This window comes from Genypterus blacodes, unplaced genomic scaffold (assembly GCF_046128005.1).
Source record: "Genypterus blacodes isolate CSIRO-AG114 ecotype Tasmania unplaced genomic scaffold, CSIRO-AGI_Gbla_v1 ptg000370l_1, whole genome shotgun sequence".
NCBI lineage: Eukaryota > Metazoa > Chordata > Actinopteri > Ophidiiformes > Ophidiidae > Genypterus > Genypterus blacodes.
In genome coordinates, this window is record NW_027467152.1 from 203816 (window position 1) to 223340 (window position 19525).

At 45.4% G+C, this 19525-nt stretch overlaps 1 protein-coding gene across 1 annotated transcript; it reads left to right on the forward strand.

The window, feature by feature from the left end:
* Positions 1-304: 304 nt before the first annotated feature.
* LOC142989068 (sarcoplasmic/endoplasmic reticulum calcium ATPase 2) lies at positions 305-19136 on the forward strand. Its single transcript, XM_076138446.1, has 24 exons — positions 305-611; positions 2412-2531; positions 2858-2875; positions 2991-3073; positions 3274-3378; positions 3558-3696; positions 4682-4848; positions 5934-6089; positions 6351-6492; positions 7261-7427; positions 7857-7945; positions 8405-8507; positions 8790-8921; positions 9899-10024; positions 10362-10583; positions 10681-10792; positions 10972-11207; positions 11751-11971; positions 15482-15684; positions 16066-16151; positions 16426-16559; positions 16685-16802; positions 16894-17028; positions 17130-19136. Exons 2-24 carry the CDS (start codon positions 2414-2416, stop codon positions 17316-17318), a joined length of 3201 nt encoding a protein of 1066 aa, XP_075994561.1. The 5' UTR covers positions 305-611; positions 2412-2413; the 3' UTR covers positions 17319-19136.
* The last annotated feature ends 389 nt before the right edge of the window (positions 19137-19525 follow it).

Consider the following 19525-nt stretch of genomic DNA (forward strand, 5'->3'; position numbering starts at 1 on the left):
TGCCCGTCTCTCTCTCTCCTCTCTCACTGTCTCTCTCTCTGTCTCTCTCTTTGTCTGTCTGTCTGTCTGCGTCTCTCTGTCTCTCTCACTGGATCAGACTGAAGTGTTATTTTATTATCTTGTATTATTTCATCTCTTCTGCCTCTGATTTGTTTCAGACATGAGATGTGATAAACCCTGGAAGGTGTTCATAAGTTATATAAATGTTTTGACGGACGATTTTCTGCTGTTCGAGAAGAGTGTCGGTCATTCAGGGCTCTTACTTTGAAGGGCTCCTGAGTAACGGGAGCAGCGTTACTGTTTGTCGCTTGAGGAGCCGCAGTCCCTCCGCCAGGGCAGAGCAGTAACAGTCTGTATTCCCTCGTTTACCTGCAACATTAGCCCTAAATGAGCGTGATTTTGATTTTTAACCACGGAACATTTTTCCATGGAAACATCCGGATAGATTTTCACCCATCGGATGTCAATCCTGTTCAAACATTGTGATTCCCCCGTTGCTGTGGGGATTTATCGTCATACACAGATGGTGCTTTGATGTTTCCGCTTGATTAAATTAGTAGAGAATTGTAGTTTCTAGGTAACAGACGACACACGGACACATCGACGCCCTGGTAAGTAACCTGTTCACCTCCACCGGATTAACGTTAGCCGCTGTGTCGGAGCTACCAGTGACCGTGTCATCTGGTGCCCCGTAGAACCCGTGTGTGACGATGGACTGAAAAAAACTACGTGTTTAAAAATGATGTTAAAAATGATTTATATAGTATTTCTGTAGTTATTTAAGAACTGTTGTTTTAGGCTACGATGCTTCCATAAACACCATCTCGGTTCCCTGTATGTGTGCCGACAGACAATGAATATGAACACAGTTAAATGGTATGTTGAGTTACATTGGTAAAATAATGTATTTTGAAATGTTAAAAAATTAGGAACATTTAATGAGTTTTGTTTGAGGTCTGCGTAATTTCAGGCTGAAGCCATCAAATCACACGGTCATCCGTTAGCCCAGGACACCGTCTTGCTAGCGACTCCACCTCCTCCGTATGATAGTTTAGCGGCTAATGTTTGAGCTAGTTGTTAATTTTTTTTTTTAATGTACGTTTACTCGTTTAAATGCTGGTAAACCGTAACAACACGAGGTTAACATGTATCTTGAGAATCAGCTGTTACGCTACAGTAAGTATACCACCTTAAATTTAATAATAAACATACAACTGGACGATTTATGGTTTAAATTGAGCTGCGTGTTTATGGGTGCAGTTACGGTACAAAGCAAAGTCTTGCGGTACATTTTTATTCTACAAAACAAATGTAAGGAAGACTAACGTAATATATGTATAAATATTAATCAGCATTTCTCACAATTTAGGATGTGAATATATTTTAACAAAGTTGCTCTTAAATTGATGTCTGAAACATTTAAATGTTGCCTTGTAAAATTATTTCTTTTGTTTAGTTTTGTCGTTATTATTATGTAGTTGCTTGTCAGAACATTCCAGCGTTGTGTTTAGCTGCCAACAACCTGGGGAGTTTCACTCCAACGCCTCAGCTCAGTGGAAAGACAAACAAATATCTGAACTGTTTTGGAAGATGTGAGTCACCGTCTCATCATCATCATCATCTCCTCAGAGTTGTCCCTTGGTGTTCCTGCTGCAGGACGAGTTGAGCAGGCTCCTGTCCCTTCAAAGGCATTTTGTCAAATTCCAAGTCAATGTCAACTTTGATGCAGAAATTGTTGTCAAGCTAACTTAAATAAATGTAATGTCATTTTCTTTTAGGCTTCAACGCCGCTGTGTCACGTCTTGCATAACCACGAATCACACATTTCTGTTTCCGTTGCTGTTGATTTACTTCTTTAACCAAGTAGAAACTTGAGGGTAACATTTGAATGTTTCTGTCTTACAATTCTCACTTCAACTCCAGCAAAGCACAGCTTGTAGTAAATCACAGTACAGACATGTAGTTACAGCTGGCACACCTCAGAGATCAGTATGTCTTTCTTCTTTTTGTATTGATGCATTCGACAGCTAATCAAACTAATTATGCCGCTCTGCTCTGGATCTTGACCCAGTTATTCTTTCCCTCCCCATTCCGACAAGAAGGTGGGCAGTCCAGAAGTGTAACATAGAAGCATCACATTAGCTACAGAAATCCAATCAATACTTGATAGATGTTATTATATAATACGTAAATGTGACACTTCTGTGTAACTGCTTCACTTTGTTAGTGTGATGTCATCATTGCGAGTCTGACAATGTTGTATAAGAGACACAGGGCCGTGCATTGGAACGTACGCTTGACTTTGAAATGAAGTCTTCCTCACTCCTCCCGTCGTCCTTCTCTTTCTCTGCTCCCTCACCATTACACCCCCCTCTCTCCCCTGTCTTCTTCTCCTCTTCCTTGCCCCACAGTGATGGATAACGCTCATACGAAGACGGTGGAGGAGGTTCTGTGTTTCTTCGGCGTGAACGAGTCGACCGGCCTGAGCTGCGAGCAGCTGAAGAAGAACAGAGAGCGATGGGGATCCAATGGTACGATACAAACCGGCCCACAGGAGCACACAGTCCCTGACTTCACCTAGAGCTCCAAGTTGTCCTCGGTGTCTTCTTAAAGCGCGTTGTCAATGCCGGCATTCAGAGCCAGACTTTATTCTGGTGTCAAATCAGGACAGGAAACCTGAACCTGAACCTATCAGCTTTTACTGACCTCTAGGACACAAACACACTGAGGAGATTTGTCTTTGCGATCCCATAGCCAGCTGTTGGTGCGTAAACACGTGGGCGCGTTCGCCACTTTGAGCCTTTCTGACACGAGTGTGCTTCTCATGAATAATTAGTCATTTTCTTTTTCCTTGCAGAGCTGCCAGCTGAAGAAGGTGAGTTTGTTTCTCTCAATGAATCTGTCCTCCATATCTGTTCACTTCCTCACCTCCATCACACACACACTCCTGTGTCTCTCTCTGCCTGTCTCTCTCCCTCTCTCTGTCTCAGGGAAGTCTCTGTGGGAGTTAGTACTGGAGCAGTTTGAGGACCTGTTGGTCCGGATCCTCCTGCTGGCTGCATGTATCTCATTTGTAAGGACACACACACACACACACACACACACACACACACACACACACACACACACACACACACACACACACACACACACACACACACACACACACACACACACACACACACACACACACACAGACAGCCTGTGTCTCCCTCTCTCTGTGACTCTGTCTCTTCTCTCTCTGATAGTAAATCTCGTCTCTGTGTCTCTTAGACTCTGGCCTGGTTTGAAGAGGGAGATGGGACGATTACAGCCTTTGTTGAGCCCTTCGTCATCCTCCTCATCCTCATTGCTAATGCTATAGTAGGAGTGTGGCAGGTAAACTGTGTGTGTTTAAGTGTATCTATCTACTGTAGTATAATGTAGTCAAAGCTGTGGAAAGAACAATTGTCTGGTAGTTCAGGAGCAGAATCACCGCCAGGAACACTTTGACCCTCAATGGTGTTTCTGTGCATCTTTGGATTTTAAACTTGTCCCTGTGTTTCCGTGTCCTTCAGGAGCGCAATGCAGAAAACGCCATTGAGGCTCTGAAGGAGTACGAGCCAGAGATGGGTAAAGTTTACCGACAGGACAAGAAGAGCGTGCAGAGAGTCAGAGCTCGAGACATCGTGCCCGGAGACATCGTGGAGGTCGCTGGTAATTAGAGGGGAAGATGTGTGTGTGTGTGTGGGGGGGGGGGGGGCACACTGGTTTTCTTAGGAAACCTCTTCCATGCAGATGACATGACTGTTGGTGTCACGTCCTTCTACAAGGATCTCATCATTCCAGGACTTTGATTGTCTATGACTTCCACCTCCATTTTGTATCATTTCCAGTGATTGAAGTGATCGATTGGAGGACTGATTTGTTCTTGGCTACGTTTTCAGCTGTGTCCTACACTACTTTCTGCTCTCTCAGTCTGAGGGGGGAGAGATACTGGGAGCTGGAGCCACGTGTTGGAGACCCCTGCTGTAAATCAAACTGAGATCTAACCCTAACCCTAGTTTATTACCACGGCCTACAAATAAAATTGTTGAATCCTCTAGATACTAACTGCTATTTCAGGCAAAGGAAATGGGTTAGGTGTGGTGTGTGTGTGTGTTAGAGAGAGAGAGAGAGAGAGATCATGGGAACTCCCTGACACTGACCACAGCTGTGGTCTGTTTAAGTGGACACACTCCTTGCTGTGGTCAGGAAGTTGTTCTTTCCCTGCTGCTGCTCAGCCAATCAGGACGCAGTAACTTGTGATTGCTTGAGAGCAGAGTCAGATTCTCTTAAGGTATTTCTCAAACGCTTGTCCTAGGTATAACATAAATATATCTGACCCTCCAAAACTCAGTGGTTGAAGACAAACTAGAATCTTTTACCTAAACTGGACTTGTGTGGAGGCGTGTCCACGCTGTGCCGCAACATGAATGCATTCCAAGAACTGAAGCTGCAAACTGAAAGTGTGTGCCGTAAACTCTGCTTGTATTCATGTTCATAATCCCCCCCCCCCCACCACCACCCCCAGCTGACCTCATGAGCTCACCCAGTCAAGGGCCTCTAAATCCTGCTAGACTGAGTGTTTCTCATGTTTTTCCTCTGCATGTCTGCAAATGAAGTGAGCTTTGAAAGTGCGTGTGTGGTCTTTGCTCTGTAGTTGGCGATAAGGTCCCGGCTGACATCAGGCTGACATCCATCCGTTCCACCACTCTGAGGGTGGATCAGTCCATCCTGACCGGAGAGTCTGTGTCCATCCTGAAACACACCGACCCCGTCCCTGACCCCCGAGCCGTCAACCAGGACAAGAAGAACATGCTCTTCTCTGTGAGTCTTCCCTCCGCCCGTCCTCTTGTCTTACTACATCAGTCGAGGCGAGGGTCCTGCGCTATCCAGCTTTTTCTGGGTTGTTACAGACAAGGATGAGTGACTTGTGTGGAAAGTGTTGTCTGACATGCCTCCTTTACGTGTCAAAGTATTTCCTTCTAGGGTCAATTATGATTCCTGTAACGATCAGAATGAGATATGAAAGATCTATTTTGCTGTTTCGGCATTATTTTGGAAAACGCAATGGTTGCCAGGAGACGATTGGTGAATCTCGACGCACAGTTACTCTTTAAACCTCAGAGATGAATAAAGCTGCTGACAGAGACGCAAGGTTTCAGTGCTTTTGATAAGGCCTGCTTATCAGCTAAGAATGATCAATGATGGTTGGTAAGGTGTCAATCATTAATCTTGTAATAATCATAATTATGAAAAGAAATTGAAAACAAATCACACCTAAGTAAGACAGTGGGGGCGCTGTGGCGAGCTGTTGCCAAGACACGTGCCATGCTCAGCCGCTCCTTTGTGTGTGGCGTTTGCACACTTTGTACCCCCAGGTTTCCCTTCATGATCGCTCCTGCCATCGCCCTTGACCAAGGCACTAGGCTGCAGACCTGGAGTTGGTCCCAGGCCTTTCTCATAGTTGTGATGAGGTAAACATGGAGAACAGAAGAGGAGATGAAGAGGACACGTAGGGCCCACAGCCTGTAGTTACTATGGTAACTCTAGTTCCTGTTATCATCAGCTGAGCTCAGGTTGAGCTGAGTCTGTTTGGCTGAATGCTCTTAGTAGAACATGATGAGGCTCATTTCTTTATTAGAGAGCTGCCCCATGTTTACTGCTCATCTTCATCACTGAACTTGAACTCACATCATTGAAGGAAACACTCATATAGCAGCTCTACTTCATGTACACGTGTACACATGTGGAAAAGGAAACATCTTCCTCCTTGGTTCCTCTGGCTTGGTTATTCTTCATGTTTGTGTCCCTCCTACAGATCTCAGAGTTAATCTGGACTTTGTTTGTCACAGTATTTGTCAGAATTGTTTCGTTTGAATGTAAATGATGCTGGTTGTTCTTCTCTTCAGGGCACCAACATCGCAGCAGGCAGAGCCATTGGGATTGTCATTGCAACAGGGGTGCAGACAGAGATCGGAAAGATCCGAGATGAGATGGCCTCCACCGACCCTGAGAGGACACCGCTTCAACAGAAACTGGACGAGTTTGGAGAACAGCTGTCTAAGGCGTGTGTGTGTGCTAGTGTGTAGGCCTGTGTCTGTGTTCTCCATCACTGTTTTTGTGCTGAAAGCAGCAGGCTCAGCCTCACCAACAACAAGATTACTGACTGTGTGCTGCATGTAGAGATTTGTTTATCTACCATCAGACCAAAACAGTGGTGGTGTGTTTAATGAATAATTAACAGGCACACACTAAAAGAGCTCACCTGCTTATAAATGGTGTGTGTGTGTGTGTGTGTGTGTGTGTGTGTGTGTGTGTGTGTGTAGGTGATCAGTGTGATCTGCGTTGCAGTGTGGGCCATCAATGTGGGACACTTTAATGACCCGGTGCATGGAGGGAGCTGGCTGAGAGGAGCTGTGTACTACTTCAAGATCGCTGTGGCCCTGGCTGTGGCTGCCATACCTGAAGGTCTGTCTGCGTGTCTGTCCATGTGTTTGTGCGTCTGGATTCAAAGTTCGGAAAGAGAGTTTGCCTCTTTAACGAGCGCAGGAAGTTTATTCCAGAGAAAAGGAGCGCAGTAGGAGAACACCAACTCGTCAGGAGCCCAAAGCAGCCGGTCCCAGACCGCCCAGAGAGGGTGGTGTGGGCCCGCTTGGCAGTTTGTTTGCAGTGAGAATGCAACCAACTCAATAAAGCGATACAACTCACCTGCTCCTCTGCATGTGCTGTAAAGAAGGGTTAGCTGATGAGGCCTATAGGCTCATAAATATAACTCATATTGAGAAGAGAAGTTGGCTCCATGAGACCTTTAAATCGGCCCGGGCGTGAAGGGGGCACCAGTGCACTGGAGTGATGTGTTCACATTTACAGGTTTGAGTTAGGACTCGTGCTGCAGTGTTTTCAATAAGCTGCAGACGAGCTCAAGCTGGAGAAACGAACGTTACAATGGTCCAGTCTAGAAGAAAGAAACGTGTGGACTAAGGTTCTATCATACTGCTGAGGAACATTCTAATCCTGGACAAGACAGTTATACAAATGTACTAAGATGTCAATCTCTGCTTCTTTGAACCTGAGACTATGATGGACATTTAGGAGTGGAACGTTTTTGGTCCTTCAGCCTTTGGGGCAGAGAGACACATTGGTATCATTTAATGAGCTGTGCTGTCTGTCTGTCTGCCTGCCTAACTGCCTTTCTGTCTGTGTCTGCTGTTTGTTGTTGTTGTGTTTTCCCGTCAGGTCTCCCAGCCGTCATCACCACCTGTCTGGCTCTGGGCACCAGACGCATGGCCAGGAAGAACGCTATCGTCCGCAGCCTGCCGTCTGTGGAGACGCTGGGCTGCACGTCCGTCATCTGCTCCGACAAGACGGGAACTCTGACCACCAATCAGATGTCTGTGTGCAGGGTGAGACTTGTGGGCGGGGCCACAAAACACCAACCTTTTACGCCCCCAGAGTTTCCAGCAAATTGCCGTCTTTGCGTTTGTGGCGGTGGTCTTTGAAACAAGCAGGAACCGATTCTTATTAGCGGCTCTTTATTCTCCTGACCTTAACTTTGTCTGTGCTCAATTACATCATGAGTGTAGGGAACAATAACTACACTAAAAACAAAAGAATTGCAGCAATTTGTGATGTTTTAGTAAAGGCTGCCGGCTTTGAGGTGAGGAAAGTGTCTGTCAGACTGAAATATGATAACCTGATCTGTGTTCTGTTCAGAGGAGGAAGGACGCATGAGTGAGGAAGACTTATTATATCTAACTTGTAACCTGTCATCCTCTAACATGAATGAACTAATGTTGTGTGACGTGTATGTTCATGCATGTGTGTATGTTTAGATGTTTGTTGTGGATGGTGCGTCAGGCGAGCGCTGCAGTCTGAACGAGTTCACAGTGACTGGATCCACTTACGCCCCCGAAGGGGAAGTGTGAGTGCCTTCAACCTTTAACCTTTACCCCCTAACCCTGTTACAGTATAACACAATTTCCCCAGTGTTGGAGATTAGTTAACTAAAAGTAGCTAAGCTCCTAACTCAGCTTTGTTTTTAACAATAGTTCATTGTAGCTTTTTCACTAACAACTTCCTATTTTTTCCTCAAGCTATTCAGAAAAAAATAACATAGATTTTCATTTTACTTTAAGCTAACTTTTGTAGTGAAGAAGTGTAAAGGCTTATTTCACTGATAGGGAAAGAACAAAGAGAAGCTGGAGAAACAAGGAGGAGGAGTAAAAACTCCACATTTCCTTCTGAAATCTCCCAAAGAGAGAAATCTGAGCTTGAAGAAGTATTTTCTTCACTTATTACATGTCCGGGTCGTTTCTGTTGTCTCTTTCCTGAACTGTTTTCCCTCGCTGTGTTCTCCGTCCCCTTCTTTCTCTCGCTCTAGGTACAAAGACGGCTCTGTGGTGAGGTGCAGTCAGTATGAAGGTTTGGTGGAGATGGCCTCCATCTGTGCTCTCTGCAACGACTCCTCGCTCGACTACAACGAGGTTAGACGCAAACGTCCTCACAAAGTAGAGCCTTTCATGTGATCTGTGTCAATAGTATCAGTAATTAATCCAGCAATATATTTATTTGATTGTATTGCCTGACTGAAGCGATAAGGCAGTTTATTCACACGTAAATCACACCACAACAGGATCAGTTCCTGCACATGAACACAAATCCTCGCTTGTCTGTGATTTTAGGGATGGACCAGGTTTGATGCCTTTTGGCGCTCGTTGATGTTGCGTACTTTTCCTGTTTCTCACCACTGTCCTCCTCTTTTCTAGTCAAAGGGTGTTTATGAGAAGGTTGGGGAGGCTACAGAGACCGCCCTGTGCTGTCTGGTGGAGAAGATGAATGTGTTTGACACAGAGCTGAGAGGACTGAGTCCTGCAGAGAGAGCCACTGCATGCTGCTCGGTAAGCTCGTCGGAGTGTGTGGGGACATCAGTGTTTAGAGGGGTCTCCTACCTTTTTGTCTCTGAGAGCTACTTTGACTAAGTCAAAGTGTCAGAGCTCCTCATGTTTAACATTATGAGTTACATTTCTCCACATGTCTGATTCTGAAGAAGCCTCTTCTGTGTGAACGTTTACAAAATGTTGAAATCCAACACTTCAGTTCAGCAACATGAGCTTGTTTTGTTCTGTTTACATGTTCAGAGTCAAGCTCACACTAAAGAAGTCACATCATATTCATCTCATTTAGAATTAGTTACTTATTTTACTCTTTTACTAATACTATACCTTTCATATTTCTCATTTTCACGTCTGTCCACATATCACTGTCACAACTTCCCTTCACATTCCCTGTAATGCAGGGAATTCCCTGTAGTTCCCATCTCATCTGTGCTTCACATGCATTCAGTCTGTTCTGATGTTAGTGAGATGACAGAGAGTGTGCTACTGTCTTCATGAGGAATTCAAATAGTTCTGGAATGTTCTTGCAGTGAAGCACGTTCTCTGTCCTACAGTTTTGGAATGTTTTCTCCAGAGTGTTTTCCTGTTTGGATTCACAACGTTCACCTAAAAGAAAAAAAGCCTGTTTGCTAACGACGCATGACGCCCTGCTAGCAGCCGCAAAGGCCCGGGAAAAGTTGCTGTGGTCTGTGGTGAGGTGAGACACGCACAATTGAAGTGTTGGATATCAACATTTTGTAAACGTTCACACAGAAGAGGCTTCTTCAGAATCAGACATGTGGAGAAATGTTACTCATAATGTTAAACATGAGGAGCTCTGACACTTTGATTTAGTCAAAGTAGCTCTCAGAGACAAAAAGGTTGGAGACCCCTGGTGTAGAGGGACGTCAGTGTGTAGAGGGACATCAGTGTGTAGAGGGACATCAGTGTGTAGAGGGGCATCAGTGTGTATTATAGTGATTTGTGCCTTTTTGTCTCAGGTGATCAAGCAGCTAATGAGGAAGGAGTTGACCCTGGAGTTTTCCAGAGACAGGAAGTCCATGTCTGTTTTCTGTTCAGCCAATAAGCTCACTTGGTCTGCGTCTGGAGCAAAGATGTTCGTCAAGGTCAGAGTCATCACTCTGCTTCACTTCAAGGATCCAGAATAAACTCATTGTTCACCCACTCAGCAAGCCTACTGTGCCCCGGTGGTCATCAGGAGAAACTACACTCTGATGAAACACTGACATTCACAAATTATAAACTCCTGCATTAAGAATTCTACACAAGCAAACATCTAAATGTTTTAGCAGCACGGTCGGTTACATTATTGGATAATTCACAATAACCAGATTACATATTAAAGTTATTAGAGAGAGAGAGAGAGATGTTTGTATGTTGTTTGTATGTTTTATTTGTTTTTCTGTTTGTATCCCTTTCTCCTCTCCCTGGCTGTCTCCTCAGGGTGCTCCTGAGAGCGTGTTGGAACGCTGCAACTACATCCGGGTCAGTGGGTCGGCTAGCGTACCTTTGAGCGCGGCGGTTCGAGAACAGCTCCTCTCCATCATACGGGAGTGGGCATCGGGCCGTGACACTCTGCGCTGCCTCGCCATGGCAACAAGGGACACTCCCCCTGACATCCACTCCCTCAATGTGGAGAACTCGACGGGCTTCGCTGAGTACGAGGTGAGGATGGTCGTGGTCTTACAGAGAACCAGTGAGCCGCTGAAATGAGGCCACTGATGCTCATCTTCTCCTCCTCCTCCTCCTCCTCCTCCCCTAGTCTGACCTGACCTTTGTGGGCTGCGTTGGAATGTTGGACCCCCCCAGGAAAGAGGTGCGGAGTGCAGTCCGAATGTGTCGGCAGGCCGGAATACGAGTCATCATGATCACAGGTAGAGATGTTCACCAGGTTCTCAGGGTCCAAAGTCATGGAGCCTGTATGTGCAAACAGGTACTAGGTCGGCTCGGGCTTGAAAGCTTAAAGGTTGTATGATATTCATGTATTTATAATCCACAACACAATGCAACACACACACTAACATGGACCGTAACTCTGGCTGTATGAGTCCAGGTGACAACAAGGGGACAGCCTTGTCTATCTGTCGGCGAGTGGGCATCATCACAGAAGAGGAGGAGCAGGACGGCTCAGGAGTGGGCGGCGGCCTGACGGGGCGTGAGTTTGACGAGTTGCCCCTCCACCTACAGCGGCAGGCCTGCAGGACGACCCGATGCTTCGCTCGGGTGGAACCGGCCCACAAGAGCCGCATCGTGGAGTGCCTGCAGAGTCTGAGTGACATCACTGCCATGGTGAGTCTGCTGACTGCATTCTGTGATTGACACATTCTGAGCCTGGTGCATAAGAAGGTAAGGAAGAAGGACCTGTGATGTTTTTGTGACTTGAAATTCATTTGATCAGAATTGCCCTGTGACCTTCTTCCCAAACACGAATAAGCTTTAAGCTGGAAGCTGTTTGACCTCAGCTCTTATTGTTTTGAAAAGTTAGAGATCAGCAGATCAAATCATTTCTGGAATTCAGCACATTTCAGGGAAATGTAGTCTGGACAGCTTTATGCTTTGACACATCAAATGTAAACATTTATGTGTGTGTCATCTAAGAAAACGTTTTTCTCGGGAGCGCTCCATTATTTTGAGAAAATTATCTTTGGTAAAGCAATGAAAAAAACGATTTGGAAATCCTCTCTCTACTTCCGTACAGAAGAATAAAGCAGGATGTCATGTTCCATGGGAAAGGTGACATCTGGGTTAGAGGCTTCGCGGATAGGCTCATCACTTATCAATCAACACCTGTCCAGTCCAACCTATCACCGTCTCATTAAACTTTCATTTCAGACAGGTGACGGGGTGAACGACGCCCCGGCGTTGAAGAAGGCGGAGATAGGCATCGCCATGGGCAGCGGCACGGCCGTGGCCAAGTCGGCCTCAGAGATGATCCTGGCCGACGACAACTTCTCCACCATCGTGGCCGCCGTGGAGGAGGGCCGAGCCATTTACAACAACATGAAGCAGTTCATCAGATACCTCATCTCCTCCAACATAGGCGAGGTGGTCTGGTCAGTACCAAACATGCTAAACAACTCAATAATCAATCAATCAATCAATCAATCGGTACATTTACATGAACGCTGACACACAAACTGTTTATTCATTTATTTGAGAAATGGAATCAGAACAGGCGAGGGGAAAATGTGCATCCAGTGCATCGCGTGAAACAACACATGAGGTCACATCCTGTCCCGTGAAAATAAAAGTCATTGATAAGAATAAGTCGATAAAGTGGAGAGGAAAGAGCTGCAAGAGCCTGAGACGCACACTTAGGCACAGCGTCATGTCCTCCCGTCCTACACACAGCTATTGTCCTCTGGGGTCAAATCGACCCCAAATTGTTTGACTGTTATCTGAAGCAGGGGTCTTCAACGTTTTTCAGGCCAAGGACCCCCAAACTGATGGAGAGATGGAGCGGGGACCCCCTACTATATATATTGTATAAAATTGTGTTTTATACCAAACTGGGTGTAGTGCCGTGCATAAAGCTTGGAGGGATTTGAGACTAGTTTAGAAGTAATCAACAGGTTTGTCTTTGAAGTGGCTGTGGGTTTGTCTCCAAGTGACGCTGCAGCTTTGATGGCTTCATAGATTAGTTTGACAGCACCGTAGATCAAACGACACACATAGGTAATAGATGGACGATAACATCTTCTGCCTCCATTCATCCGTTCACTACAACATGTTGGATTCATGTTGTAGTGTATTTAAAGCAGGGGTCTCCAACCTTTTTGCCTCTGAGAGCTACTTTGACTAAATCAAAGTGTCAGAGCTCCTCATGTTTAACATTATTAGTAACATTTCTCCACATGTCTGATTCTGAAGAAGCCTCTTCTGTGTGAACGTTTACAACATTTCTATATCCAACACTCATTTGTATCAAGATGCACTTCAATTCAGCAACATGAGCTTCTTTTTTTCTGTATAGATTTTCAGTGTCACTAATGAGTTCACATCATATTAATCTCAAGGAAAACAAAAAAATGTTATTACTGATTTTACTAATACTATACCTGTCATATTTCTCATTTTCTGTCTGTCCACATATCACTGTCACAACTTCCCTTCACATTCCCTGTAGTTCCCATCTCACCTGTGCTTCACATGCATTCAGTCTGTTCTGATGTTAGTGAGATGACAGAGAGTGTGTCCTACAGTTTTGGAATGTTTTCCTGTTTGGAAGAACACACACTGGATTGAGTGGACATGACGGCTTCATTCTGCATTCTGCCTATATGTTGTCACAATTGTTAAAATGCATCCAAATGTTGCATTTTTTCCAGCTGTCACTCATCTCTGCTCCACTCTGTCCTGCTCTGTACCTGTAGCAGACTGCCAGCAGGCCCCGCCCCTCCCTGCTTGATATGATCGTTGTCTGTTTTCACGTGAACCGGTCGAACGGCACAACATCAGTTCAAACGTTCATGGCACGGAGAAAACCATCCTATCGTTCTGTCTTGTATTAAGTTGCAGAAAAAATAAAAACGGCTTTTTGAGCCGGCCTGTTTGTTAACGACACATGACGCCCTGCTAGCAGCCGGAAGGCCCCGTGTAAAGTTGCTGTGGTCTGTGGTGAGGTGGCGCTCCGCAGACGCGTTCACACCGCAAACGAGACACGCACACACTTGACATTCACATTCGTACATTTTTTTAATTCCTTATGAAAACAGTATATTTGTTTCCTTTTATCGGGGGTATTTTCCATGCTCATCCTCAAATCCGCCGTGCGCTTGCAAGCAGAATGTTACGGTGTCACGTAACCAAACATGACAGCAGTGTCATGTGTTGGACTGACAGCTGATTGGCTTATAATCGTTTTGTGACAAAAGGGGCGGGATGTTTGTGAATTTGGTTAGATAGAAATTTTAACAGCTTTACCAATTGTACGTATTCTTTGAACCTTTTCACTTCGCGACCCCCTGCAGTGCAGTCCGCGGACCCCCTGTTGAAGACCCCGGATCTAAAGCATAAAGTGTAAATTATTTTCGTGTCACACCTTTAGTCTCTTAGACTCCTGTCCAACGCATCACCACACATTTTTCCATTCATTTTGGAATTTAGGGCCAAAAGGCCTTGTTTACATAAATTATACCCTATTTTTGAGTTTATAAAGTAAAATTTTTTTTTTTTTTAATTTTTGATATGATCTTTACTATTTGACATGAAGGAGTGGAATATGTTAAAGTGTAGTGAGGGTGCTGTTTTTTAACTTTTTTGAAGGGCAGCACCTACTGTCCTCTGGGGTCAAATCGACCCCAAAATGGTTTGACCATTATTTGAAGCATTTAAGTTTACATTTTCAATTAATTTTGTGTTGCACCTTTAGTCTAACTCAAGCCCAACCCATTACCACACAAATGTCCCTTCATTTTAGAATTTAGGGCCAATAGAGCTTGTTTACATAAAAGTAGGTAGAGTAAGGCAGGGATTTGGGCTTCTGCCGCCCCGTCTACCTGCATGTTCTATGGACCTGGCATCACATGCTGCCTATGCTTCTAGTTGTTGTCCCATTATTAATTAACCATTGCTTGACCACACACATCAAACATCCAAGATAATAGATGTGTTGCAGAGCAGTCTGGTGTGACTTTTTGCCCCATTACACCACTTTGTGCTTTGGGACCATTTTGACCCCAGGAGCAAAGGAGTTATAAAATTCAATAAAACACCAAAAATTCAATCAAATGAATCATATTTCGAAGAGCATCGTATCAAACAACCCCTATAAATTTCAGACCATTTGATGAAAGAAAACACATTTTATCAACTTTTTTAGTCCAGGACAATTTCAATGTGCTCATGTGGCACACACACAATCATCACACACACATATTCACCACACACACACAGTCATCACACACACATATTCACCACACACACACAGTCATCACACACACATATTCACCACACACATACACAATCATCACACACACATATTCACCACACACACACAGTCATCACACACACATATTCACCACACACATACACAATCATCACACACACGCACACAATCATCAAACACACATAATCACCACACACACACACACAATCTACAGACACACATATTCAAAGTTTGTGTTGAATTTATGTTTCTGCATCTTAACGCCTTTTCCTTCCTTCCTTCTTTCTTCCTTCCTCCCTCCCTCCCTTTCCTCTTTCATTCCTTCCTTTCTTCCCTCCTTCCTTCCTTCCTACCTTTCCTCTCTCCTTTCTTCCTTTCTTCCTACCTTCCCCCCTTCCTTCCTTCCTTCCTTCCTTCCTTTCCTCTTTCCTTCCCTCTTTCCTTCCTTCCTTCCCTCCTTCCTTCCTTCCTACCTTCCCCCCTTCCTTCCTTCCTTCCTTCCTTCCTTTCCTCTTTCCTTCCCTCTTTCCTTCCTTCCTTCCCTCCTTCCTTCCTTCCTACCTTTCCTCTCTCCTTTCTTCCTTCCTTCCTTCCTTCCTTCCTTCCTTCCTTCCTTCCTTTCCTCTTTCCTTCCCTCCTTCCCTCCTTCCTGTCTTTCTTCTTTTGTCCTCCTCAGTATTTTCCTGACTGCAGCTCTGGGAATGCCAGAGGCTCTGATCCCGGTCCAGCTTCTGTGGGTGAACCTGGTCACCGATGGGTTTCCTGCCACCGCTTTGGGCTTCAACCCCCCTGACCTGGACATAATGTCCAGACCTCCACGCTCCCCCAAAGAGCCTCTGATCTCCAGCTGGCTCTTCTGTCGATACCTCATCATCGGATGTGAGTCATTACGTCTCTCTCTGCCCCCGCCCCCTCGTCGTACGTTGTGCTTTTGGTCGGCCATCCCAGGACTTTCAGTGGCCCCATCCGCCCCCCTATGAAAAATGTGTGGAGGCGCCACTGTTGAACGCTATGCATGTTAAGGAGCGTCGTTGGCAATTTCCACGTTGTACATTTAGTTCTGTCCAGTTCTGTCCAGGTAGAAACATATTTGAACATATTGCAACAGGCAAAAGGAATCTTCAAATGAGGCTGCGTTTGAGGCCAGGCTGCTGTTTTCTCTTCTCATGTGTTTGTTTATTGATCAGTAGAATCACATAAGTACCACAGAGTCCAGAGTGAGGATCAAAGTGAAGTCCAACCTGCTGCTTCTGTCTGCAGGTTACGTTGGAGCTGCCACAGTTGGAGCTGCAGCCTGGTGGTTCATGGCCGCTCATGACGGACCAAAGCTCTCCTTCTATCAGCTGGTAAACTCCAGCTCCTTCCTTCATACCATTCCTCTTTTCATTCCTTCCCTCCTACCTTTGCTCTTTCCTTCCTTTCTTCCCTCCCTCCTTCCTTCCTTCCTTCCTTCCTTCCTTCCTTCCGTAAGCAAGCCATTTGTCGTTCACCCTCAGCAGCTGCTGTCATGGCGCCGGGCTCCACATGTAGTGGAGAGGCGCTGAGGGAAGTGTACGAGTAGCAAACCCCGCCCCTCAGGGCGCTCACACACTCATTGTGCCCGTGTGCTTTGGTTTTCAGTCTCACTTCCTGCAGTGCAGTGAAGGCCACAGCGAGTTCGCCGGAGTTCAGTGCTCCGTGTTTGAGTCTCCGATCCCCATGACTATGGCCCTGTCGGTTCTGGTTACCATAGAGATGTGCAACGCACTTAACAGGTAAGAACAGAAGAAACACCTACAAACAGTTAAAAGACAATAGAAGCAGCAGTTTAAAAGACAAGTGCAGCTCTTATAAATCTAGAGCCGTAATAAGCTTCTTAAATAGTTTAAATGTCCTGCAGTCTGTCAGAAAACCAGTCCCTGCTGAAGATGCCCCCGTGGTCCAACCCCTGGCTGGTGGGCGCCATCTGTCTCTCCATGGCTCTGCACTTCCTTATTCTGTATGTAGACCCGCTACCGGTAAGGAGACCACCACACACACCAATGCATCAAGGGACACTTTAGTATCCGTGTCCAGGTCTTCATTTCCCATCATTCTCTGTGTTTTCAGGTCATCTTCCAGATCCGTCCTCTGTCCTGGCCTCAGTGGGTGGTGGTGCTGAAGATGTCACTTCCTGTCATCCTGCTGGATGAAGCCCTCAAGTTCCTCGCTCGCAACTACATTGAGCCAGGAAACCAGATTCAGGTCAGAACACGCAATCCGATCGGTCCACTGAACTCTCACTACTGTCACCTGATTTGTTGGCAGCCATATATTCTCACACACCATCATTCTTCTGTCTGCAGTCACTTGAAGAGGAGGAGGAGCTGCAGAGGAGAGGGGCGGCAGCCAGCTCAGGATTGGTCGGTGCTGTGATGACGAGGTTAGATCAGTCGCTGAGGGGCGTGTCCTGGTCATTTGTGCTGATCTCGGTTCCGCTTGTGGTCTGGATCTTCAGCCTGGATTCGGACATCACCAACATCTTCTGGGAGTGAGAGAGAGAGAGAGAGAGTGAGAGGGAGTGAGAGAGAGAGAGAGAGAGAGACTCACTCACTTACTCACTCACTCACTCAGAGAGAGAGAGAGCTTCATCTCCTTCTTGTCTGAACTCTGTGTGTGTGTGTTCCTCTGTCAGTGTGTAGATGTTCTTCTTCTTCTCTTCAGGTCTGTAGGTCTCTAATGGACCCTTATGGATCCATGAACACATGTTAGAGCCTCATTATTGGTAGGAGATTTGTTGAGCTTTTATTGTGGAGGGGAGAACTTCTGTGTGCTGCAGAAGATACAACAACATGGTTCCATAAGGGTCCATTAGAGACCTACAGACCTGAAGAGAAGAAGAACATCTGACAGAGGAGCACATAGTGTTGTAATGAGATGTAATTTTTCCCAAAATTCATAAAACTTTGTCAAAGTGCTTTAAGAGAGAGAGAGGAAAGTGTAACAGACAATCAGAGACTTAAAGAGATGAAGAAGGTTAGATCATCAGATTGTTTTTTGTGGCTTCTCTAATTCAATCTGAGCTCAGTTTGGTTGAAATGTTCTGATGTCACATATGAAGATCCACCTGAAGTTCTCTTCAAACCATAATTACTTTCTGCGAGGGTGTTGACTTAAATGAATCCTCACACGGTGACGTGCAAAGCGTGAACTGATCACATCCGTAGACCGCACAAAGGAGGACACGCGTTCACCTCGGCTTCGGTCTCTGCAGTCCTCCGTGACGGTTACGCTAGTTAGCTGGTACCAGAGCGACGCTGTCTGGAATGACGCCACAAAAATGTTGCTTGTTTTTGGGTCCCGTCACAAAAGCTTTGGCTCTTCAGTCGAGTGGACCCGGGCCTTCACATGTGGCACAGAAGCCTCCAATGTAGTCAAACTAACAACAAACATTATGAAAAACAGAGCAGATTATGGTGTCCAGAAGCATAAATTTAGTGTCCTAATCTATGTTTCCCCTCAGGCAGCTCAGCGCTAACATCACACATTTCCCCGCAGAATGCAAATATGAAGTCAATCAAACGTAGATGTAAAGAAGAGAAAGTTCAACCATTTTGTTGTTGTTGTTTTTGACCCTTTTTATATTTTAAATTCTCATTTTTATTTGAGCTTTGTTTTACCAATGGGAAGTTTACAAGTTCGTGTTAACATGCTTAAGGTTAGCGTGTAAATGCAGCTTCTAATGCTGCTTAGCTAGCTGAGCTAATGTCAGCTCACATTCTGATGCTTCACTTCACCATTGTTCATCATGTCATTTTATTTATATTTGTCATTAGATAAAGACGTTTTTGTGCTTTGGAGCAACTCACTGCAGGATTTGTTTTTATTTAAGTAACTTTGATTTATGCTGTAAACTTTGATCACTTTGATTTTTGATTTCTGCTCTTTGCTTTTTGCTTTGAATGTGTTTTTATCACTTTGCCTCATCAGACAGACAGAGACACACACAGGCAGAGAGAGAGAGACACACACAGACAGGCAGAGAGAGAGAGACAGACAGGCAGGGAGAGAGACAGGCAGACAGACAGGCAGGTAGACTCAATCACAATTTGTGTAAAAGATGCTGTGTTGTTTTATGATCATCGTTGTTACTGAACCTTGTTTTGCTTCGATGTTTAGCGACAGAGGAAAGTTGTGATATTTTCTGTGTAAACCAACAAACTGAAAGAAACATAAATGTTTTTTATTGACACATATCCTGAATAAGTGTGTGTTCATGTGTTTAGTTATTTGTTTATCACAGCTCACGTTGAGGGAAACTGTTTGTTCCATGGTTTGAGATGAAAACAGCAACAATAAATAAGAAAAATGTTTTTGGGTGTGACTTTTGTGTCCAATTAGCTTTGAAATTCAGAAATATTGACCAGCTGTGGGAGGCGGGGTTTATGGACCAGGAGGTGGGGTTTATGGACCAGGAGGCGGGGTTTATGGACCCGGAGGCGGGGTTTATGGACCAGGAGGTGGGGTTTATGGACCAGGAGGCGGGGTTTATGGAGCGTCTGCAGCACTACCGAGGTTCCTCAGGATACAATTTAGGTGGTCGGCCTACTGGGGTCGGGTCTCAGGTCTGCATGTTGCTGGAGGGCAAACCTGGGCTGCTGTAGCCTCACAGCTCATCCAACGACTCGCAGGTCTTTGGTTCCCGACCGAAGCCGTGAGGAGACGAGAAAAGATCCCTGCTGACCTCCATCCTGAAAAGACC